Below are 25796 nucleotides of genomic sequence, written 5' to 3'. Positions count from 1 at the left end.
CTTTTTAAAAATATTACATTGACATTTTGTTGAAATTGCTTTAAAGATTAATTTGGGAAGAGTTGACATTTCTTTCCCATATAACATACTATTTTAGGAATACCTTATTTTTCTTCTGTATCCATGTATTATGTTCTTTTTTAGTAACTTTTGATAGTTTTATTTATATTGATATATCATGAAATTCCAGAAATGCTGAACTTTATTAGTCACATATTATGCTTTTTCTGTTATTTATTAGAAGTAAGAACTTTTTCTCAGTTTACTTTTCTAACAAATTATTGCTGGATATAAGAAAGTAACTAATTTTTGTTTATTCTTGCATTTTCCAAGTTTGTTATATGTTAGTCTTATGTTTTTTACTACCATTTTACCTTTACTCTGGTATTTCTTTTGACTTTTTATCTTTTTAAAATTTTTGTAAAATATATATAAAATAAAACATCATTATAACTAAGCATGCAGTTCAGTAATGTTTAGTATATTCACATTGCTGTGCATCCAATTTCTAGAACTTTTTATTTATGCAACACTGAAACTCTGTATCCATTAAAAACTCTTGAAACCTCATTCTGTTTTCTGACTTTATAAATTTGATTACTCTAGAAACCTCTTACAAGCGGAATCACACAATACTATCTTTCTGTGACTGTTATTTTTCTTAGCATGTTATACTCAAGGTTCATCCATGTTATAACATGTATCAGAATTTACTTCCTTTTAAATATATATGTATATACCATTTTATATATATGTCACATTTGTATGCATAATTGTATCCATTGATGTGCTTTTGGGTTACTTCCACTCCTTTGGCTATTGTAGATAATATTGCTGTAAATATGTGTGTACAAATGTCTCTTCAAGATCCTGCTTTCAATTACTTTGGAGATAAACCCAGAAATAGAGTTGATAGATCATATTGTATTCTATATGTGATTTTTTGAGGAACCACCATACTATTTTCTATTGTAACTGTACCATTTTACATTCCTACTAGTAGTGCTTAAGCATTGTAAGGTTTTCCACATCCTCACCAACACTTTTTATTTTCTATTTTCTGAATGATAGCCATGCTGATGGGAATAAAGTAGTATCTCATTATGGTTTTAATTTGCATTTCCCTAATGATTAGTGATGTTGGTCATCTTTTCATGTACTTGTTGCTATTTTTGTTGTTGAGTTGTAATAGTTTTTTGTATTTTGGACATTAACCCCTTATCAGAAGTAGGATTTGCAAATATTTTCTCCCATTCATAGTATGCTTTTTTATTTTGTTGTTTGTGTCCTTTGATGGATAGAAGTTTTTAATTTTGAGGTAGTTCAGTGTAGCTGTTTTTACTTTTGTTTCTTTTTTTTCTTCTTTTACTTTTGTTGAGACATAACATGAACGCAGTAAAATACATTAATTTTAGATGTATAGCTCAATACATTTTTACATATGTATATACCTGTGTAACCATATCTGGTTCAAGATGTAGACTATTTCCAGTATTCTCAGAAGGTTTCCACATGCTTCTTCCTACTTATTTCCACATTCTCCTCCAACTTTAGGTACCCATCATTCTTACATTTGCCATCAATTATCTTTGCTCACTAAGCTTATATATATATATGGACTAATATTGTGTGTATTTTTTAAATCTAGATTCTTATTCTTAGCATAATCTCTGAAAACTCATGTTTTTACATGTTCACTCCTTTTTTATTGCTGGATAGTATTGCATTTTAAAAAATGCTTATTTATTCTTTTTAGATATATGTGAGAGGAGAGTATCTTTTGACATATTTATACAAACATGGAGTATGTATTATTCTTATTAGTATCCCAGTACATGATGTACATGATGTGAAGATTCATTATAGTGTATTCATATATGTACATATATATGAATATATGTACATATAAGTACATATATAGGAAAACTGTATCAGACCCACACTACTATCTTTCCCATTCCCATCCATCTCCCTTCCCCTCACTCCCCTCTGCCCAATCCAGTGAACTTCTTTTCTCCACCCCCCATGTTGTGTGGTAGCATTCACATATCAGAGAGAACATTCAGTAGTGTACTGCATTTTAAAATTCATTCTTCCATTGGTGGACATTAGGAGTGGGATTATTGAGTCAAGTGATAGTGTTAGTATACTGATAAATGATTTTCCAAAGTTTTTATACCAATTCACCCTTTATTCATCAGTGTATGGAGATTTCAGTTATATCACCCTTTATTCATCAGTGTATGGAGATTTCAGTTATATCACCCTTTATTCATCAGTGTATGGAGATTTCAGTTATAGCCTCACCAACCTATAATTTTGAGTCTAAAAAGGTTTAGTGATTCTGGTGAATATGTACTGGTAACTCACTGTGGTTTTTATTTCATTGCCTTGATTAATAATGTTGAACACTGTTTTTTTTTATTTTTTTTTATTTTTTTTACGTTTACATAGGGTAATGATGTTTATTTTATTTTTCCCCTCCCCCCCCACCCCTCCCACCCCTCTTTTCCCTCTACACAGTCCTTCTTTCCTTCATTCTTACCGCTCTCCTTAGCCTAACTCTAAACCTAACCCTAGCATTAGGTTTAGGGTTAGGTTTAGAGTTAGGCTAAGGAGAACACTGTTTTTAATATACTTATTGTTCACTTGGATAGCCTACTTATGAAGATTCTGTGCAAGTCTTTTGCTCATTTTTCATTCACTTGTTTGTTTTTTTCTTATCAATTTGTAGAGTTCTTAAAAATTCTGGATACATGTCTTTTTGTAGGAGATTTGTTAAAATATATGCTATATTCTAGTTAGTGTGTTGCCTTCTCATTTTTTAATAGTTATTTTTTATGAATAAAAATCTGTAATTTTAATAGAGTATTTTGTGCATTTAAATTTAGCATAGTTACAAATACAGTTGGGTTTAAGTCTTTCATTTTACTATTTGGCTTCTGATTGTCCTATGAATTTTGTTTTGTTGTTTTTAGTCCTCTCTTTCTGATTTATTTTGGTTATTCAAATACTTTTATTCCATTTTATCCTGTCTTAAGTTTTAAGTCAGTATTATTTTATATTTACTTATATGTGTCCCTTTCTGTTGCTTCTGGTGTAAGAACAGATAGTTTATTCTTCTTTTTCATCAACATTCATTCTGTCTTACTCCCCTCTCCAGAGGTGATCATCTGTATGTATGTATTTTTCTGACCTTTTTGTATTTTTACATATATCTCTATATATGGCATTTTCATAAATGTTATATATATTAAAAAAACAGAGTCATACTTTATTATGCTTTAACTCTATTTTTTAAAAAAAATAAGACTTGTCATTCTGTGTACCTATAGATCTAATTTAAAAAATTGAATATTGCTCCATATTATATATATGCTTTAACTTATAATTTATCATAATAAACTTTTGCATAAAATTCCATACTATATATATCTTTAATTTAGAATTTATAATTGTCTTGTAGACACTTAATTTTGACTATTTTTTGTTATTACAAAAATGCTAAAAGTAGGCATTTGAATGTGCTTTTCTATATACATATGTCAATATCTCACTAGGAGAGATACTAGTAAGTGAAATTGCTAGGTCAAAGGATATAAATATTTAGAGTTTGATAGACTGTTAAAGTGCCTCCCAACAGTGTTTCCAATGTGTGTATATCCCCATGTCCCTATAACCTGTGCCAACATTGGATATTATCAATTTTAATTTTTCTGCTAAATTGATAGGCAAAAATGCATTCCTTTTGTTATGTTGTATTTCTTTAATTAGAACATGAGATTGAGTAGTTTCTCATGTGCTGATATAGGGTAGCTATTTCTATTTCTTCTCTATGGATTGCCTTTTCATATCCTTTGACTAGTTTTCCTTTTTAATTTTAGTTAGTTTTTAGAATTTTCCCCTAATACATATCGAGTATCAGTCATTTGTTGTATAGGCTTATAATTCTCAAAGACTTTTAATTTTGCTTATAGAATCTTTTACAGTAAATATGTTTGTGTGTGTGTGTGTGTGTACTTTTTTTTTTTTTGGTACCAGTGATTGAACCCAGGCGTGTTGTTTAACCACTGAGCCACATCCCCAGCCTTTTTAATATTATATTTAGAGACAGAGTCTTGCTGACTTGCTTAGAGCCTCACTAAGTTATTGAGGCTGGCTTTAAACTCGAGATCCTTTTGCCTCAGTCTCCTGAGCTGCTGGGATTACCAGTGTGCACCACTGCACCTGGCTACAGTACCAATTTTTATGGGCTAATTTTATTAATAAATATTTTATTGTTCAAACACATCACACACTTCTTATTACACTTTTTTTAAAATTTATTTTTATTGTAAACAAATGGGGTACAACTTGTTTCACTGGTTGTACATGAAGTAGAGGCATACCATTTGTGTAATCATACACCTACATAGGGTAATGGTGTTTGATCCATTCTGTTATTTTTTCCTTCCCCCCACCCCTCCCACCCCTCTTTTCCCTCTATACAGTCCTTCCTTCCTCCATTCTTGCCCCCCTCCCACTCCTACACTTTTTGTTCCTACTCATTATTCTGTGTTCCCACTATGATCATGTAAATATTACTTATTGAAGAGCCAGGAAGTATACTCAGAGTACATTTCCATTATTATGTAACTTTTTGTTTTTCCAGTAGCTAATTATGGCTTTCCCCACTTTGTATTTATAGTTGTCGTTCCATTCCCTGCAAGAACTTTGTGAAGTAGCTTATTTCTCAGTATAAAATTTCATATAGTCAAACCTGTCAAATATATATAATGTCTCTTTCTTTGGGAGAAGCTCCGCCTTGATCACTGGGTACTGGTTTTGCTAATCTGGTCTGGAAGCTCTCTAGATACAGCTGTTAATAACTACAGCTGTAATCTTTGAGCATCCCTTTCTTATCATCCTGGGAATTATCATCTTATCATCTCTCATGTTGGATCCCTGGTTTTCTGAATTCCATATTTGCCTTTTTCTTCTTGCTAAATACTTGTTGGTATTTTTAGAATTTGATAAAATAGAAAATTAATTTAGGGAAGATTGTGATGATGTTGAATTTTCCCATGCAGCAACATGGGTAATCATCTGGATAGTCAAATAAAAAGTTGTGTTGTATAAGTGTTTTGAAGTTTTTTTAATATCATTTTCCACATTTTTTGTTAAGTTTAATCCTCAATACTACATATAGTTATTGTTATAAATAGGACTTTATTTTTCATTATATAATAAAATTGAATATGTATGTACAAATACACATATACAAATGTACTTTTACATATATATATGTTTCTATTAGATAAATACTGTATTTTAGGCTGACTGTACATTCACATATGTATATATAATGATACAGTCACAACATAGCTACATATCTTAACATTTTAGTTTATAGCATCAATACATTAGCTCAGCAGCATGCAGTTGGTATGTAAAATCAACTGCTCATGACCTTCAATACCAACTTTTATATCAGATTGAATAAATTTCTAATTGAGAGAACTCATATTAGTCTAATAGAGGTATTGGAAAATATAGTAAAATTACAGATATAGAGTGAACTGTAAGTGGAAGGACATGATGTTGTAACTGGGAATTGTAAAAGTAAGGAATTAAAAGAAATAAAATTATGAGAAATAATGTAACATGGAGTGTAGCAAATTTTCATTATTTAGCACTCAGTTGACTTTTTAAATGATTCTTAATGGCTTATTTTTCTTTTTTCTGTTTAGGAAATTGAACTTAGCTCGTTGAGGGAAGCTTTGTCTTTTGTGTCATTAATTGATGGGTATTATAGATTAACTGCAGATGCACATCATTATCTCTGTAAAGAAGTAGCACCTCCAACAATGCTTGAAAATATACAGAGCAACTGTCATGGCCCAATTTCGTGAGTAATACAGACCTTAAAAGTAAATTTTTTAAAAAAAGTAAGTGTTGCCCAGTGTCCCATATCTTCAGATTCCACATCCATGGATGCAATCACAGTTAAAAAATACATATATTTTAAAAATTCTGTGTCTGTACTGAACATATACCAACCTTTTTTCTTGTTATTTCCTAAACAATACAGTATAACAGCTCTTTATGTAGAATTTACACTCTATTTATCAGGTTTTATCAATAATCAATTATCAATAATGATTTAATGTAAGAGGAAGATGTACATATTTATATGTGAAAATTATGCCATTTTATATGAGTCAAATTTGAGCATACAGTTTGATTCTGGAACCAAGCCTCTGTGGATCCAAAGGATGACTGTATTTATGAAGAAAATTTTATACAATAGATACATGTAGGTTTAGGAGTTTTGGAAAAATATTATTATAATTTATATTTTCTTTTTTGACATAGAGTCCGTTTGCATAAGTCAGATTATATAACAATTAAATATGGACATAATTTATCATCTGTGTCCCAATCTGTAATACTCAAAACTTGTTATACAAGTTTAACATTTAGTTGTTTTTGCATATTTAACTCTTTCTTTTTTTAAAGAACACTTCCAATTTATATTACATTAATTTTGAAATACTGCAAAGGAAACACAGGCAAAATTTGAAAATTGTTATTATTTTTGGATAATCCAACTTCTTTTACTGAAACTTCGAAAGAAAGATGTATATATGATGTCCATATTTCTAGATGAGTACTGTACAATAGAACTTTTCTTCAGTGATGAAAATGTTCTACATATAGGACATTTAATCCATAGGTACTAGCTACATGTGGCTATAAGCATTTGAAATGTGGCTACTGCAAACTGAGGAACTGAGTTTCATATTTAATCCAATTTTAATTTTTTTACATTTAAATACCTATATATGGCTAATAACTTCCACATTGCTCTGTACAATAATAGAACCTGGCTTTAATACTGGGTAAAGCTAGCTGTGATGTATAACATTTATTTAATGCAAGTTCTAGTTATCTTTCAGATAGGATGTTCTTTATGATTGGCATCATATTTGAAGAACCTGAATACAAAAAAGATCTGGGATTCTGAGCATGTTTCTTGAATTTAACCTACATCTAAATGTTTGAGAAAATGTATCTTGGATAATATTTAAGACTTGCTGCTATGCTCAGTGTTTACTTAGTAATAAATATGATTGTTACTACAAGGTTGCACTTCTTGAAATTTATCTTTGTAATTTATATGTTCAATACTTTAAAAACTACTTGCATTCATCCATATACATCCATTCATTCAAGTATTCTTTTAATTATTTATAGAATGTTTACTGAGTACCTATTAAATGTAGGCACTAGTCTGTGCATGAGAAATATGGTGATACCTGAAATAGAAATGGTTCTTGCTTTCATGCAGATTGCATTTTACTTTTCATTCAAGATGTGCGACTTCAAAAATGTAGAAAAATTTAAAACTCCGTAGTCTTTCAGTCACCACAAGCCTTCTATTAGACTTTGGTATTGTACTAAATAAAGAAATGCACATAATTGTTGATATTAGTAACTCTTATGATAGAAGAGACATGAGGAGTGTTTCTGATACATTGTATGCGTAGTTGAATGAAATCTTGTGACAGTGAGTATGGTTTTTAAAATATTAAAACTGTAATCAGAAGGCAAAATATTTAAGTGAATGTTTTGTGATTTTTAATCCCATAATATCTTTTATGTGTTTTTAAAGTCATATACTTGCCCCTTGAATTACTTTGAACTTTTTGTAAAATAGCTTGGTACCTTGATTTTTTTCCTTGAAAGATTATGATAAACATAAAAAATAGAGAAGTCTAAAAATTCTGAGAGTTTAAGATTTCTGAGTTTTTGGATGACATTTGGTCATAATGTCATGGTGCTTTTTATCCTTCAAATTCTTTCTTCTTTACCTTTAGAATGGATTTTGCCATCAGTAAACTGAAAAAAGCAGGTAATCAGACTGGGCTGTATGTACTTCGATGTAGTCCTAAGGACTTTAATAAGTATTTTCTGACTTTTGCTGTTGAGGTTAGTATGTCACATTTATTAATGGTAGCATGTTGTTTAGTCCATATGCTTTCCTCTTCATATATATCTAATAAAGTATTTTTAATATATAGAATTATAGCTCTGGATATAACTGTCATGATATGTAACTTACCTCAAGAATTCTACATAAATAAATATATAATTCCTAGCATTTGCATAAAAATATAAAATGATATACAATGTTTTTATATAGTTTAATTTGGCATTACAAAAAATTTTTTTTTGATGTTTGTTACTAGTGTGTCAAATGGCATTTCGTCAGATCTCTGGTAGTCTTTTCACCAAATGGAAATCTGTACCCTACCAGGTAGAATAAAATAAATTAGAAGTAAATTTTCTGTTTACTAGCAGCAGTTACTAATTAGATTGAAACAGGATAATAATACACAAACAGAATTATCATAGTACTTTTAACTAGTGATTTTCCAATTTTAAGAATAATGATTTGTAATTTAAGTGTAAAACTGCAGTAAAACCTCATTGTTAATACAGATAATCTTCCATCATTTAAGATTTACTTATCTAAAATTATCTTAAAAGATAATATCATTTATAAGACAATTCACTGTTTAAACTCTGAGAAACTTTATAACAGAATCTAGATACATTTTACTTTTAAAAAACAGAAAGTAAGGATTAATAAAATTATTATAAAATAACCATCTTATATTTAGTATAAGTAGAAAATGGATTAATTATCAATATAGAAGATAGAGTATTCCATCATTTACCTTTTTTTAAGTTTTTCTTTGTTTAAATTAGAGCATTATAGTTATAAAGGGTTGAATGTTTCCTCTCATCATTTACTGTTGTATAAAATTGATAATATATTCTAATTTCAGAGTATCTCATTACTATAACATTTAATAATTCATTGTACTGAATTATAAATTCAAAATGTATATGTAGTTTACTATATATGCCCACCCTAAGGTGAGTAATAGGCATTAGGGAACATACAGTATAACCCTATCTTTGAGAAACTTATCTTTTGAAAGTCAAAAATTAAAAATATACCAAAAAGTGCTAAATTAAGCATAGTAATTATCTAGTATAGACAAATATAGATAATAATAAAAAAGGTTGCAATTTTTAAGAAAGATCTCTTGGAGTAAGAAACACTGGAGATTGACATTGAGGGTCTGGTAGATGTTTTGTAAATGGTTCTAAGTAGAATGAATATGCTTATGAAAAAACAACTTAAAAATAGTAAGATGACCCAGCAACATGAGAGGCTGAGACAGGAAGATCACAAGTTCAAAACCAGACTCAGCAACTTAGCAAGGCCTTAAGCAATAGAGACCCTGTCTCAAATAAAAATTAAAGAAGGGGTAGGGATGTGGCTTAGTGTTTAAATGCCCCTACTAGGGCATTTAGTAGGGTTCAATCCCTATTACCAAAAAAATATAATTAGATGAATGAAAAAATTCATAATATAGTACATAAGACAAATATTTTTAAACTGCAAAATATTAGAAGTGCCATATTAGAGATAATTATAACAAATACAGTAGTGGTGAAATGGAATAAGTATTTAGTCATCTTTCTGTGAAATGGACGAGTGTTGTTAGAGAGGACCTTACAGAAAAAGTAGAGCTTGAGCTGAGTTTTAAGGAATGAGTAATAGTTCATTGTACAGTCACAGTGGAGGAGTAGCAACTACAGTTACCAAGGTATAAACAGTGTGACAGTTATCTGAAATTATTTAAGTCTTGTAATTTGGCTATAAAATAGGTTGCATGTCAGAAGGGGCAGGAACTGAGGTTGGAGATAGAGGGAGAAATAAGCTCATGAAGGCCCACAATAACACTAGGTTCAGATTTTATCTTATAAAATGTTTATATAATATTAATTTTTCTTTCTTACTTGCTTTTAGTAAAGGCTATTGACATTATAATGATGCCTTTTTGAGGAAATCCTTGCCTCTATCACTATACCAGGACTTACTTGAGGATTTATAGTTCAAATGTCTGAATATTCTTTTGATTGTTTTGTGGTATCTTTTTTGGTAGAATAACCACTATGATGTTCATTGTAATTTTTCCTCCCTCTCTTTATAATTAAACATTGTAGCGAGAAAGTGTCATTGAATATAAACACTGTTTGATCACTAAAAATGAAAATAGAGAGTACAATCTCAGTGGAACTAAGAAGAACTTCAGTAATCTTAAAGATCTTTTGAATTGCTACCAGATGGAAACTGTTCGCTCAGACAATATAATTTTCCAGTTTACTAAATGCTGTCCCCCAAGGCCAAAAGGTAATTTTCTAATTATTTAAAAAATACTGGTCATACATTGTGTATGTCGTGGGAGGTGACTTAAGTACATTGATTTCAAAAGAAATATTAAAGCAGTAACTCCCAAAACAAGTTGATTTTGTCTCATTCTGTTGTGCAAACATCATTAAATAGTGTTGTATACTTTTGTTTGAGTTGTAAATCAGTGACTTGAAGTTCTATCTTCAAAATGACATTTTAAAGATAATAATTATTTGGTATAACTCTGTTGCTTACTTATTGAACTGGAAGTTCTCACTACCAAATTCTCAGGTGTTTTAAATATAAACATGCTTTTAGGATTCTTTTATTTCTTTATTTTAAAAATAGATTGGAAATTTCTTAAAATAATAAATCTTATTTAAAATTGAAATCCCTGAAACAATTATATTTATTAACAAAGCGATTGTGACTTTGAATGTATGAAATAATTGGTAAGAGTTCTTTAAAGTTCAATGAATAAACCCCTAAAGTAATTTTCCAGGAAAAAGATGAACAATAATGTGTTATTAAGAATTTCTTGCATATAGAACACATTTCATTTTATTCATCTTTGGAGCAATTTATATTTTCAATGTGTTTCGATGATATGTATATATAATTATAAACACACATATGTACATATATTTATTTTATTGTTTTTCTCCCAGATAAATCAAACCTTCTAGTCTTCAGAACCAATGGTATTTCTGATGTACCAACCTCACCAACATTACAGAGGCATAATAATGTGAACCAAATGGTATTTCACAAAATCAGAAATGAAGATTTAATATTCGTAAGTCATTAGATACTTTTTATTGTCTTTTTTTAATCCTCTTAAAACAACATCTATTTTCTTTATTTCCTACCCTACATTATATTTGTGTGGCATTTGGAACTACTTTGTTATAAACTACTTTATTAAAATTTACTTGAAAATATTTTTATTTTTTATGAAAAATATACTAACCTTGTATGAGAAATTAGCAAAATTAATTAAAGAATGAAAGCCTCTTTTCAGAAATTTAAAAATATTCCTCTACGAATCATAAAAATTTAAAATCTATAGAAGACTTATCTTAAATCTCAAGTTCTCAAGAAAGTAAGAGATATTCAAGGGATTAAAATTAAGGAAAGAAGTGAAAGCAAAACAGTTCATAAGAACTGATGATTGGACTGTCAGTTGGTATTGGGAGGGTGGAGATTAGTTTCATTTAAACCCCCATGGGGTTTAAAATTCAAAGCAGTACAGAGAAGAGGGCCATATGTTAGAACTATGCAAGGACAGGAGTTAAAAGTGAGACCATCTCTGAGTCAGATCCCTCAAGAATATTCATCCTCAGTTCAAACAATATGTATAGAATGTGAAAGATTCACCCACTTGCAAAAGGAGAAGAAAAGGAACATTTTCTATTTTAATTGGCTCTTAGGAAGAAGAGACTCTTCTAGGAATTTATAGTCATAAACTTTAAAATAAGTCATTATTATTATTATTACTACTACTATTATTTGGTCCTGGGGATTGAACCCAGGGGTGTTTAGCCACTGAGGCATATCCCTAGCCCTTTATTATTTTGAGACAGAGTCTCACTAAGTTGCTTAGGGCCTCTCTAAGTTCTTGAGGTTGACTTTGAACTTTTAATCATCCTACCTCAGCCTTCTGAGCCGGGATTACAGGTGTGCGCCCCTGTGCCCAGCTTAATAAGACTTTGTTTTAAAGGATAAAGAATTCTGGTTGTAGGGGAAACATAGACATTAAATATATGTTCGTTGACATTTAAATGAAAGGGACAGATCAGAAAGCAGATTAGTCATAACTGAAGAGAATTAGCGAATTGAAAGATAGACCTGAATACTATAAAAGAAAGACCAGGATACTACAAATAGAAAGAAATTAAGGGAAGTGGGGTGCAAGACCAGCTGATGTTGAAATTCCATAAAGAGATGATGGAATTACCTAGAACTGTAAAGGCATGAAATCTCATGCCAAGAAATTTAATTTTCATTACAGAAGTAATAAGTAGTAGAGCTTAAATATGGTCACAGGTAACCTTGCTTTGGAGTGTAGGCTTTCAACAGTCAATAAGGATATACAAGAAATAACTGATACTGTTAATACTAGTAGTAGCTGTTACTTAATGTACATTTATTATGTATCATGGACTGTACCATAGTGCTTTCATGTATTCATTCACTTATTGTTAAAAATTTTTATGGAAAGATTGTTACTTTCTATTACTCAGATGAAGAAACCAATATAAGTGCAGCACATAGAGAGAAAAGAGCCCATACAAGGTCAAACAGCTAGTAAGTGGTAAGGAACAAGTCAGATATTCTGCCTTCCCAGACCACAAAGGTTTACTTTTTTCTTGCTTTGGTAGGAAAGGCAAATGAAAAAGGAGACTCGTCTACAAATATATGTAGTTAAATACTGACTCTAAAAAGTGATAATTATAGCCAATGAAGAGGATTTTAAAAAAGGGTAGAACCAAAATGCACTTTATTCATTAATTCTTATTTTCTGTCTTTAATTACTTTTAAAGAAGAGAAGAGTTAATTTAGAATCTCAAATCTAGGTTGAGTTTTTAAAGGAAATACTTACTATGACCTTGTATTTTCAGTCTTCGTCATTGGTTGTATTTCCTAATTCCCACATCTTTCTTCATCCTTACCCATTCTTTTAATCTCTTTTTTTCTTTTAAAGAATGAAAGTCTTGGCCAAGGCACTTTTACAAAAATTTTTAAAGGTATAAGAAGAGAAGTAGGAGACTATGGTCAACTTCATGAAACAGAAGTTCTTTTAAAAGTTCTGGATAAAGCACATAGAAATTATTCAGAGGTGTGTATGTTCTTTGGGTAGTTTATGTAGTTTATAGTATGTAGAGATGTACTTTCATCTGCACAAAAGATTTATGTATGCAGCTTTTCAAAATTGTAATTTTATAAAGTATGTCAAGGAATTATCTGAGACTGTATTCTGATGGGGCTATCAAAAATTATAGGAATTTTTAAAATAATAACTGATTTCCAAAGTAATTACTTTTAGCATTGTGTTATGGGTATTCTTACATCTCTTCATATACTGAATTGGTGACTTAAACTTGGCTCTCTAGTCTTATGGGTTCCATAGAATTAGAAGTTCCTAAAAACTGGAACAAGACAGGAATGCCCTCTTTCACCACTTCTATTCAACATTGTCCTTAAAACTCTAGCCACAGCAATAGACAAACCAAAGAAATTAAAGGGATACGAATAGGAAAAGAAGAACTCAGACTATCCCTATTTGCTGATGACATGATTATATATTTAGAGGAACCAGGAAATTCCACCAGAAAACTTTTTGAACTCATAAGTGAATTCAGTAAAGTAGCAGGTTACAAGATCAGTGCTCATAAATCTAATGCATTTTTATATGTAAGTGATGAATCCTCAGAAAGAGAAGTTAGGAAAACTACCCCATTCACAATAGCCTTGAAAAAAATAAAATACTTGGGAATCAATCTCACAAAAGAGGTGAAAGACCTCTACAATGGGAACTACAGAACACTAAAGAAAGAAATTAAAGAAAACCTTAGAAGATGGAAAGATCTCCCATGTTCTTGGATAGGCAGAACTGATATTGTCAAAATGGCCATACTACCAAAAGTGCTATACAGATTCAATGCAATTCCAATTAAAATCCCGGTGACATACCTCACAGAAATAGAGCAAGCAATCTTGAAGTTCATCTGGAAGAATTAGAAACCCAGAATAGCTAACGCAATCCTTAGCAGGAAGAGTGAAGCAAGGAGTATCATAATACCAGAACTTCAACTCTACTACAAAGCAATAGTAACAAAAATGGCATGGTATTGGTACCAAAATAGACAGGTAGATCAGTGGTACAGAATAGAGGACATGGACACAAACCCAAATAAATGCAATTTTCTCATACTAGACAAAGGTGCCAAAAACATGCAATGGAGAAAAGATAGCCTCTTCAACAAATGGTCCTGGGAAAACTGGAAAACCATATGCAGCAGAATGAAGCTAAACCCCTGTCTTTCAACCTGCACAAAACTCAACTCAAAATGGATCAAGGACCTCAGAATCAGACAAGAGACCCTGAATCTTATAGAAGAAAAAGTAGGTTCAAATTTTCAACATGTCGGCTTAGGATCAGACTTCCTTAACATGACTCCCATAGCACAAGAAATAAAAGCAAGAATCAATAACTGGGATAGATTCAAACTAAAAGCTTTCTCTCAGCAAAGGAAACTATCAGCAATGTGAAGAAAGAGCCTACAGAGTGGGAGAAAATCTTTGCCACTCATACTTCAGATAGAGCGCTAATTTCCAGAATCTATAAAGAACTCAAAAAACTCTGCATCAAGAATACAAATAACCCAGTCAACAAATGGGCTAAGGAAGTGAACAGACACTTCACAGAAGAAGATCTACAAGCAATCAACAGATATATGAAAAAAATGTTTAACATCTCTAGTAATAAGAGAAATGCAAATAAAAACTACCCTAAGATTCCATCTCACCCCAATTAGAATGGCGATTATCAAGAATACAAGCAACAATAGGTGTTGGAGAGGATGTGGGGAAAAAGGTACACTCCTACATTGCTGGTGGGGTTGCAAATGAGTGCAGCCACTCTGGAAAGCAGTGTGGAGATTCCTTAGAAAACTTGAAATGGAACCACCATTTGACCCAGCTATTCTACTCCTAGGCCTATACCCAAAGGACTTAAAATAAGCATACTACAGTGATACAGCCACATTAATGTTCATAGCTGCTCAATTCACAATAGCCAGATTGTGGAACCAACCTAGATGCCCTTCAGTTGATGAATGGATAAAGAAACTGTGGTATATATACACAATAGAACATTACTCAGCCATAAAGAAGAATAAAATTATGGCATTTGCAGGCAAATGGATGAAATTGGAGAATATGCTAAGTGAGATAAGCCAATCTCAAAAAACCAAAGGGTGAATGGTCTCACTGATAAGTGGATGATGACACATAATGGGGGGTGGGAGGGGGGCAAGAATGGAGGAAGGAGGGACTGTGTAGAGGGAAAAGAGTGGGAGAGGTGTGGGGAAGGGAAAAAATAACAGAATGAATCAAACATCACTACCCTATGTAAAAGTATGATTACACAAATGGTATGCCTCTACTTCATGTACAACCAGAGAAACAAGTTGTACCCCATTTGTTTACAATAAAAAAAAAGAAGTTCCTGTCAAAGTTTTGTTGTTAGAGTGATATCAGTGCAAAACTAGTATCCTGACATAGGTGTTAGTTATTTACACAGAGACCATTCTTAGTTATTTAGAAACCATTATTTAAAGTTTACATTCTCCTACCTCAGTCCCAAATCACATGTCTGGTGTCTGTCTCTATTCTAGGAATTCTGGGTCTAAGCCTGTTTGACATACATTGTACATAGTGTCCTCTATCACTATTGCTTTATTTCTTTGCTATCTCCATATTCCAGGCTTACTTAATGGTTTCCTCAGTATGAACATAGAGGTTGATGTCAGTTGCAAGTCCATAGAAGGGGACCAAAGCACATTGTAGCCTGCTGAGAGTAAGAGAAAGTGCATTTCTCTTATAGCAGAGAGTACCTTTCCTGAACTATGAATACTTATGAATAACAGTCACACAGCAATTTTTTTTGCATGTCTTATTATTTTTCTTTCCCTCAGTCTTTCTTTGAAGCAGCGAGCATGATGAGCCAGCTTTCTCATAAGCATTTGGTTTTAAATTATGGAGTATGTGTCTGTGGAGAGGAGAGTAAGTAAAACTATTTGCTTTCTTACGTTAGGGTCATGCCTCTCCTAGAGAATCCAGTCTTGTTTTTATAGAAGATTTAATTTCATGATCACAGTAAGGTATCAGTATAAACTCTAATTTAGTAGGAATTAAATATTGTTGAACCTGAAAACATTTTAGGATTCAGTTATACCTTGTTGAAAAGGAACCCAATGAATGAAATTAAAATGCAGAAGATAGTTAATACATCTTATATTACAATGACTAAACAATAGAATATTATAGTAAACAAATATCTTATAACCTCTTATGTTTACCATGCAATACAGATTTTGGCTGGTTCAGCATAACACTGAAACAATTGACCCTTTCAAAAAATTCCAAATAATTCCTTATTTAGAATTATGAAGACAAAGTATATAAATAAGACTGAATTATTAATGGAACTGACTGGAATTATTAGATATTGATATCAGAAATATTATTCATCTGAACTAGAGTAATGACATATTATATAATGTATATGTAATTATATAATATATATTTGTATACTTGTCTTGATTGCTATATCTTACTCTTGTGAATAAAAACTAAAAATGCTGTGTATTCATTAAATATCATTTAAATTAGTGAATTTTGCTTAGTTTATTTATCTATTATATTCAAAGATAATTATAAATATATTTATAAAAGTTTAGATTATACATTTTTAATTATATTTATACTTGAGCCCTATTATTATTACCTATATTTTAATGCAGATATTCTGGTTCAGGAGTTTGTAAAATTTGGATCACTAGATACATATCTGAAAAAGAATAAAAATTCTATAAATATATTATGGAAACTTGAAGTGGCTAAACAGTTGGCATGGGCCATGCATTTTCTAGTAAGTAATTAGTATATTCTTTTTTATCATAACTTATTGTTTTATTTTATGAAGCACTGTAAGATTATGTTGACCTGGCAACAAGAAATAAATCTGTGAGTAGATGCTGAGTCATTCAAAAACAATCTGTGTTAGGTGACAAAGGGATTATTTTATATATTCATTTATTTAAATAAAATAACTTTAGAAAGAAACCTTTTTGTCATCCTGTTGGTCTCTTAGAACTAGGTCGGACAGTCTGGAGTACGTCAGTTGGGTTAGAAAATTTAACCAAAAATTATGCAGAAATATGTTTTGCTGCTGTGGATAGCAGATAATTCCTTGCTGCAGTGTTTGTGGGCAGTTGAATCTTATATTTGGTGAGAAAACAGTATTGACAGAGAAGCAGAATATCAAAGGGTCAGCCTGTTTTCAGACCCCTCAAAATGTACCTGTATTCTATTGTTGAACTGAAAACAATACTTTCTGCCATCTAGACATACATACTGTTTAGAATCTCAGCTTTGGAAAGTGACGCAACACTGGGTAGCTTTAATTTATTCATCATGGTCATAAATTATTGTGTCATGTAAAGTATAAATGAAAATAATAGTGTCATATAAACTTCTTTTATTGCCTCAAAGCATGCTACCAAATTAATATTTATTATGCTGACTTACATATCTTTCTTCTTTAAGTCTACTTTGGGGTCTTAACCATATTGAATGCTCAAATATTTTGTGGATTGATATTTGAATGTATGTGCATTTAACTTTAATAGGAAGAAAAATCCCTTGTTCATGGGAATGTATGTGCCAAAAATATTCTGCTTATCAGAGAAGAAGACCGGAAAACTGGAAATCCTCCTTTCATCAAACTTAGTGATCCTGGCATTAGTGTTACAGTTTTACCAAAGGACAGTAAGTTCTATAGGAATTGTATTTAACATTTTTAAGTCTTTCTTCAGTAGTTGCATAAAAAGCATGTTGTCAGTTTTCCTTGAATTCTCTTTTGCTGCTATGTTCTTGGTTAATAATACTATTTAGCTTTCCCTTTTAACAATCCAATTAAGTTACAGTTACATCCTTGTCTCTGTCCATTTCTTTTTTGTGATAAGCATGTCACTATGGACTGTATGATAGTTTTAATCCATAATTATGGATGGAAGATAGAATTTTATTTCATTTTATTTTGAAATTTTCTTATATTATTCTTTGAGCCATGGTAAATGTTTATACTTTAAAACATTTTTTTGAAAAGATGTATTATCTAGCTTGAGATCTCATTTAATTATTTGGCTAATTCTAACATTTAATAATTTATTTTAAAAAACCTTTGTGTCTGTTAATCTTCTATTAGTTAATAGTAAAAATTTCAAAGAGTTGAGAGATTTTTTTTTTATGGTGGGGGGCCCAAATAACATAATTGTATTTCATTATCTTAGCTAAATTTTCTAATGAAATGTTCTAATTTAGAATCTACAATGATCTTTATTTTTGCATTGATGTACAGTATCTCACTTGAGCCAATAGTACTTAAACTTGAAGACTTATCCGACAGTGAATACAGTAATGATAGGATAGTAATATGGGGCTGAAAAATCTTATAGGGTCTTAGAACTGGCAGTCACGAAAGTTTTACCCTTTAGGCAAAGATGGAGAAAAATATATTCATATGATGGAGGGGAAGGGAATTGATGTCCTCTTTAATCTTGATTATACAGCAAAAATATTCACATTGCTTTACCAAAATATACTGAAAGATGTAATAGTCTTTTATTATCTATGTATAATCTATTCATCTATCTATACCAGAATACCAGAGGGTAGAGTTATATTGCTTCTTCCTTCTTTGAATATTATCTTTCTGTTGCAGTCATGGACCACAGAAACTTTACTTTGGAATTTCCATGATCTGAGCAGAAAATAATTTACCAATGCTTAGAATATTTTAGTATAATTTTAGTCATTCACTTCATGTAATGATAAATGTCTGTCAGTCCTTGTTTACTTGCAAGTCAGAATGGCCACTGCTAATAAATAATTAAAACACTTTCAAGGAGTTAACAACACATTTACTACTTTCACATTTTAAATACAATTTTAAAATATCAGGAAGTATTTAGGGCAGATTTTGTAGTTTTTAAAAATTTCTGTTTTTCTTTGTTTTTTGAAAGCTAAACTAATAGGAAGAGGTAGAGAAAGCAGTATGACATTTGTAATGAAAAAGTTTAATGCAAAGAAGTTTAATTGATAAGTAATTCATTGTACAGGATTCTAATTCTGTATGTGCTGCTAATAAATTGTGTAACTTTGGACAAATTACTCAGTTTTTATTCATCTCAATATTGTCATTGTAAAATCTGCAATATTGAATTAGATGATCTCAAATGTACCTTCCAAGCTTATGCCAGTGTGAGCATGAGCATTCCCTCTCCAACAAAACAAGACTTGATTATTCAAATAAATTTGAAAACTATTGCATGTAAAACAGTGGTTTACTTCTGGGAATTATTTAACTATTATACTTTGTCCCTATCATTTAAAGTTCTTCAGGAGAGAATACCATGGGTACCACCTGAATGCATTGAAAATCCTAAAAATCTAAATTTGGCAACAGACAAATGGAGTTTTGGTACTACTTTATGGGAAATCTGCAGTGGAGGAGATAAGCCTCTGAACGCTCTAGATTCTCAAAGAGTAAGTTGAAATAGACTGAATTTAGAATGACTTTGTGATCCTTCATATTTCTACCAGATGATTTGATATTTCTTAACACATTAATTTTAAGAAGAGGGTTGGTACAGCATTATACAATTTATTCTCAGCATTTGTCTTTTTAATTGTAGAAGCTACAGTTTTATGAAGATAGGCATCAGCTTCCTGCACCAAAGTGGACAGAATTAGCAAACCTTATAAATAATTGCATGGATTATGAACCAGATTTTAGGCCTTCTTTCAGAGCCATCATACGAGATCTTAACAGTTTATTTACTCCAGGTATGTAGTGATTGAGTCATCTTACTGATCACTCTTTCTTGTTGTAGTTAATAAACTTTACTAATTTTGTAGTCCCTTTCAAAAAGTTCTATGATGTCCTCTAGGCATTCTTAATTCATATGATTTCTCATGCTTTATACATGTTTTGATCTTCTTGATTGGTTAATCTTTTATGTTTTAAAAATGCCTTTTATTCTTCAGTAACTTCATTTTTTTGTTTGCTCATATGAAAAGGAAAAAGAAAACACAGAATTTATTACTTGCCTACAATGTGGGAGTATTAGACTCCAACTAATTTTAGTTTGCTAGTTAATGGGAAGCTTGTTTGTTTGGATACAGATGTTTATTTGGCTACCTTGATTTTTTAATAATGATTATTTAGGATTTCTAGTAGTTCCTATATATTTTATTAATGATTTATTTTCTAAATATGAAGTGAATTTGGTTTTGGTTATTCTTCCTCCTTTAAAATATTGAGCTAAATATACATGTATTTTCCCCTTGGGTACTTCCTGCTTCGGTACTACTCACCATTCTCACCACAAAAATCAGAATATATACCTTATTTTTTTAAATATTAAAACTACCTATTTTGAAAAATAATCATTCATCCTTTGCAAAATCTTTCTTAAAAACCTGTTGTTTATGGGTAATAATTAAAGGCCCTATTAAGATAATCTGAACATTTGAGTTTCTTTATATCATTTCATATTTCTAACTGATTATTTTGTTGGCTTGAATGTGTATCAGTTTAACCCAGAGAATGTATTTGCCAACTTTAGATGGTGTTTTTCTATATTTCTCCAGATTATGAACTATTAACAGAAAATGACATGTTACCAAACATGAGGATAGGTGCCCTAGGGTTTTCCGGTGCATTTGAAGACAGAGACCCTACACAATTTGAAGAGAGACACTTGAAATTTCTACAGCAACTTGGCAAGGTATCTTGTCTTAAGTTTTTCAAATAGAGTATATCGCATTTTATGTAGGAACAAAAAAGACTTTTTAGAGTCTCTAAAGTCCACTTTACACACACATTTTAAGGGATGTGTGTAGAATAAAGACTTAGTTGTCTGACATTAGAGAAATGTTCTGTTAAATAAAGAACTGTAAGAAAGAAATGAAGATCTTCTCAGAGCCTTTATAATGTAATGTGCAAAGAACATCTTCAAGAGGATATAAAATTAGGCAATAATTCCCAAATTGATTTGATTGTAGGACTCTTTCTTGGCTTAACTATATTGATACTTTTCTATTTGTTTCCTATTTGTAAAATACTTTTGAGAACATTTGAAGGGATATAGCAATAAAAAAATTAATAAAGTCTAGGTATTTGAGTATATTGGTTATCTGTTGCTGTGTAACAAATTACCGTAAAGCATAGCGACTGCAGACAAATATTCCTTATCTCCAGTTTCTGTAAGTCAGGAATCTGGGAACAATTTAGCTAATCAAGGTATCAGGCAGGCCTCACAGTCTCATCAGAAGGCTTAACTAGAGGCAGATCTACTTCCAAGCTCATTCACATGGCCATAGATAGGCCTCAGATCTTATTTCACAGTTCTTTACAAGGACCTCTCCACAGGGCTGCCTCACAACAAATCAGCCGAGAGACAGCCAAGGTAGGAGCCATGGTCTTTCTACAACCTTATATCAGAGTGTGTGTCATCACACTCTTGCCATCTTTTCTTCTTTACATGTGAGTTAATAAATCTAATTCACATGCTAAAGAAGAAGATACTATATAAAAACATGAATAATGGAAGGTGAGGATTATTGGAAACTATCTTCTTTGATTTTTTTTTTTTTTTTGGTGTAAATATGCTTCAATTATATTAACATCTTATAGTATCTTTTTGTGGCAAATCATATATTATGCCATTAAGGCATAAAATAATTTCTTCCTACTCAGAGATTTTATTTTGATCAGGTGGCAAAGACTAAATAATTTACATAAAAGGCAGAAATTAGTGTAGTATGATTTATTCATGGGTTTATTGTTGAATACTTTCAATTTGTTGTTAATTGTACACAAGTATTTTCATGGCCATAAAGACTAGTCATTGGAACACTTGATCATAATTCTTGGTGTCAAAATCCTGAAAGCCTTAAAAATTATTTTACCTATGATTCTGAACAATTTAATTTCCCTCATCCTTCTCTAGTCCTTAGATATAGCCTTTAATGGGCATTAGTATCTCTCTTAGAAAGTTTTGTTTTGGTAGACTATAGAGAAATTTTTAGAAACAAAAGTTCAATTTATTTGAAGTAAAGGGAAGAAATAGTGAAATTTCATTGTATTCTGTTGAAAATGATATTTTCAATTAACTTTTTAATTTTCTTTTTTAAATTTTCTTTTTTAAAATTTTCTTCTCTTTTTAATTTTTATATGAACATGAATATATGAACATTTATTTGTTGAAGACCTTTTCTGTCAATTAACTTGATTATACTAATCATTTCACAATGTATGCATATATATTTAATCATCACCTTATATAACTTTAATATAGACAATTCTTATTTGCCAGTTTTACCTTAAGAGCAGTGAAGACTAAAAAAGAAAAAAAAAAAAAGACCTTTCTCAGCTTTCTACAGCTTTCTAGGAAAAAAATCAGTGTTTCAAATTCCAAAATCCAAACTGAAAAACCATGCTTAGCTATTAGAATCAGAACTTTTTAAACCTGTGGATGAAAATCTAAAGGGCCCTCTAGGAACTAGACAGCCTTGGAAGGATCTTAATTACTTTCATTTTTTTAGTTTATTTCTCTGAAATGATGTGGCTTTAATATTGCACAAATATTTGGTCCCTACCAAGTGCCAGATACTTCATTCATCACTATGATATAGGATATAATCACTAACTCTGAAGAACTTACAACTTAGCTGGAAGAGGTGGTTAGCAACCTAATTATAAAGATGTATGATAAGAATGTACTCTTTTTACATTCCATGCTGATCATAATTTCTAAGATTTTCTTAAGATGTGATTGGAACAAGTGTCAATGTTAATTATTATATATATTTGTGATATACTTGATTGTTATTTAATTTTGAGACAGTTCATGGCTTCCTTAATGCAAGTTGCTTTTCACATAAAATTCCATTATCATGGTTCTTACATACTTTTGGTCATAGTTTGAATGATATTTTAAAAAATAGGAGGCAAGACTACTGATGTATTTCAGTGGTAGAACATTTGCCTGGCATGCATGAGGCCCCAAGTTCAATCCCCAGCACTGCAAAAATTAAAAATAAAAAATTTATGCAGAAAAATGCAACACCATGTTGTTATTCAGTACTCAGTGGGAATTGGTTTAGAATTACCCAGAAAGTATTCCTAAGTGAAACAGGCCTATAGTAAATTATAATATACCTCTTTGTATAAAAATACTACAGAATTATTTTCAGGAATATTATCTAGTATTATTAGGGTATGCTTCTGTTTTTAGAGAATTCCATTTTGTAAATGTACCCTACAATCTCATTATTTGGAGTCAACTATCTCAATATTTGTAATAATTCAAACAGCTGGATATAAGTATATTTCTATATTATATTGTTAAAATGTTTCATAAGATAATTAATATTTAGGCACATATGCCACATATGGACATGGGTAACACAAATTTCTATATATTAGTAGAGAAATTGCTTAGAAAAGTGTTAACTATATTGATAAAGCTACCCTTCAGTAGTTCAATAACTACCCTTTGGCTTACTATTCACTTATTCAGACTCCTCTTATTCAGTTTAAAATCTGATTATTTTCAGTATTTTCTAAAAGCAATGGATATTTGAGCTTCCTTAAAACATAATTACAATTTTCATTCATCTCTGTGTACCCATGAAATAGTTTCTTTTAAGTGAAATCATTATATGTATATAGTTCCCTATCTTACTATTTTTCATTTATTATATTATCAAGATTTCCTCATTTATTTTCTTTGAAACCTAATTTTAAAAGTGTGACTTTTACACTTTACAGCATTCCTCATTATTTTAATTTTAATTCTTCTTAAACATTTAAAAAATTTTACATAACTATTTGAGTTTAAATTCTTTTAAGCATAATATAAATAAACCTAGAAAAGCATTTTATTTAATACTTTTGTAAAAAGAGGTAAGAAACTATTTTGAAGCCTTTCTTCTGCCACATGAATTCTAAAATGAACTAATGCCCAACTTATGTTCTTTATATCCTTTACCTTTTTGCCTTAATTAAAATCTAGCTTTTTCAAAGTCCTTTTTATCTTCTGTCCCTCTTGGTCTTCTCTAAATATGATTGTTATTCTCCCCTTGCTATCACTGGCTAACATTTTGGTCCACAATCCTTGAGTACTTTGGGTGTTCATTGTTTTCTTCACTTTACTTCCTGCCATGAATTCCAAATCAATGCCTTTTTAAAACTTCTCAGCTTTTCTACCCTATGTCTGCATTAGATGAGTTCACTTTGAACTCTGTAATCCCCTATAATAACCTTGCTTATGGAATTTCAGATCCGGAAGTCTCTCCTTCTGTTTAGCAACAGATGCTTCTAATTATAACTTTGTATCTTTTGACTCTTTTAAGCATACACTTTTAAAAAAACAGCATGAGTATTGCTAACCTCTTTAACACTCCCTTTCCTCTTTTTTGTTTTCTTTTGCGTGTGTGTGTGTGTGTGTGTGTGTGTGTGTGGTTTGGATTGAAACCAAGGGCTCTCTAAAACTGAGCTAAACCCATGGCCCTTTTCATTTTTTAAATTTTTGAGACAGTGTCTTGCTGAGTTGCTGAGTGTGTCACTGAGGCTGGCCTTGAATTTAGGATCCTTCTGCCTCAGTCTCTCAAGTCACTGCGATTACAGCATATACTACCAAGCCCAGCTGACACTGTCCTCTTAAGGCCTGTTAGCCACCTTCTAGATTCAGCTGACTCTTTTCCTTGTTGAGTAGATTTCCAGGTGGACTATTGAAACTACTTTTACATGTATCTACATTTATATCACTCTCTTCCTCTTGATTATTGGATTCATTTTCCCTGTCATTTCCTAGAATAGGGAAAATACAGTTCTCTTTTTTTTTTTCCTATTATGCTTCCATCTCTCAAATTCTGTAAGAAAACAAATTGGATATAAATGTTTATTTCCCTTGCCAATTAATTTCTACCACTGACTACGTACTTAAGATTCTTTTACTTTTAGTTCTTTTATTCTCCCTTACATGATTTCTTCTTTGGTTCCATTCCATTCCCTTCTGGATTCCTATTCTAATTGTTGTCTCTGCCCTCAGCATTTGGCTTCCCCTTATTTTTCTAAAAGAAATTGGAGGCATTCCAAATTAAAACAGCAAGATTGATTTTTGCCAATTAAATTGACCAATTATAGAAAACACATAGGGCCAGTGTTAGCGAAGATGTGATAAACACTTTCCTACTGTTCATTAGAACAGATTTTAGTAACCTTTTCTAAAGAACTTCTAATGCAGTAGGTATGAAGGACTTTCGAAATGTCCATATCTTTTGAACAGCTAATTCTTAAGTATCCTCAGTAAAGTTGTACACAGATATTTATGAATAAGAGTATCATTGCAATGACATAGATGTTTTTAAAATCCTATCTTAAATTTTAAAAATTAGTACATTTATCTAACAGTATACAATAAAAATCAAGAAAATATGTATTTTAAGGAATATATAATGGCATTGGAAAATAAATTTTATTAACAGTGTTAAGTAGGGGGAAAGGATATAAAATTATCATTTCCCACTTTTGCTTTTTATAAGTGCCTTTTGGAATAATTTCTGACAATAGTAATAGGAGGTAGACATTTTATTATCTTCCATTTTAAGGAGGAAGAAACTGATATTCAGAGAAGAAACTGAATTGTCTAAGGTCACAAAGAGTAAGTAGTGGACCAAGATTCTAGCT

General features: G+C 30.9%; 1 protein-coding gene across 1 annotated transcript in view; it reads left to right on the top strand.

The window, feature by feature from the left end:
- Positions 1–25796, top strand: part of Jak2 (Janus kinase 2) — a 113387-nt gene that overhangs the window by 75949 nt on the left and 11642 nt on the right. Inside the window, 11 exon segments of the mRNA XM_047524742.1 lie at positions 5730–5887; positions 7860–7971; positions 10066–10252; positions 10921–11048; positions 12957–13091; positions 15952–16039; positions 16780–16907; positions 17668–17806; positions 19434–19585; positions 19735–19885; positions 20693–20829. Of these exon segments, the coding sequence (XP_047380698.1) occupies positions 5730–5887; positions 7860–7971; positions 10066–10252; positions 10921–11048; positions 12957–13091; positions 15952–16039; positions 16780–16907; positions 17668–17806; positions 19434–19585; positions 19735–19885; positions 20693–20829 (1515 nt within the window).

The sequence above is a fragment of the Sciurus carolinensis genome, chromosome 14 (assembly GCF_902686445.1).
Source record: "Sciurus carolinensis chromosome 14, mSciCar1.2, whole genome shotgun sequence".
Classification (NCBI taxonomy): Eukaryota; Metazoa; Chordata; class Mammalia; order Rodentia; family Sciuridae; genus Sciurus; species Sciurus carolinensis.
The sequence above is the reverse complement of the archived record's forward strand: the minus strand, read 5'-3'. Positions and strand labels throughout refer to the sequence as shown.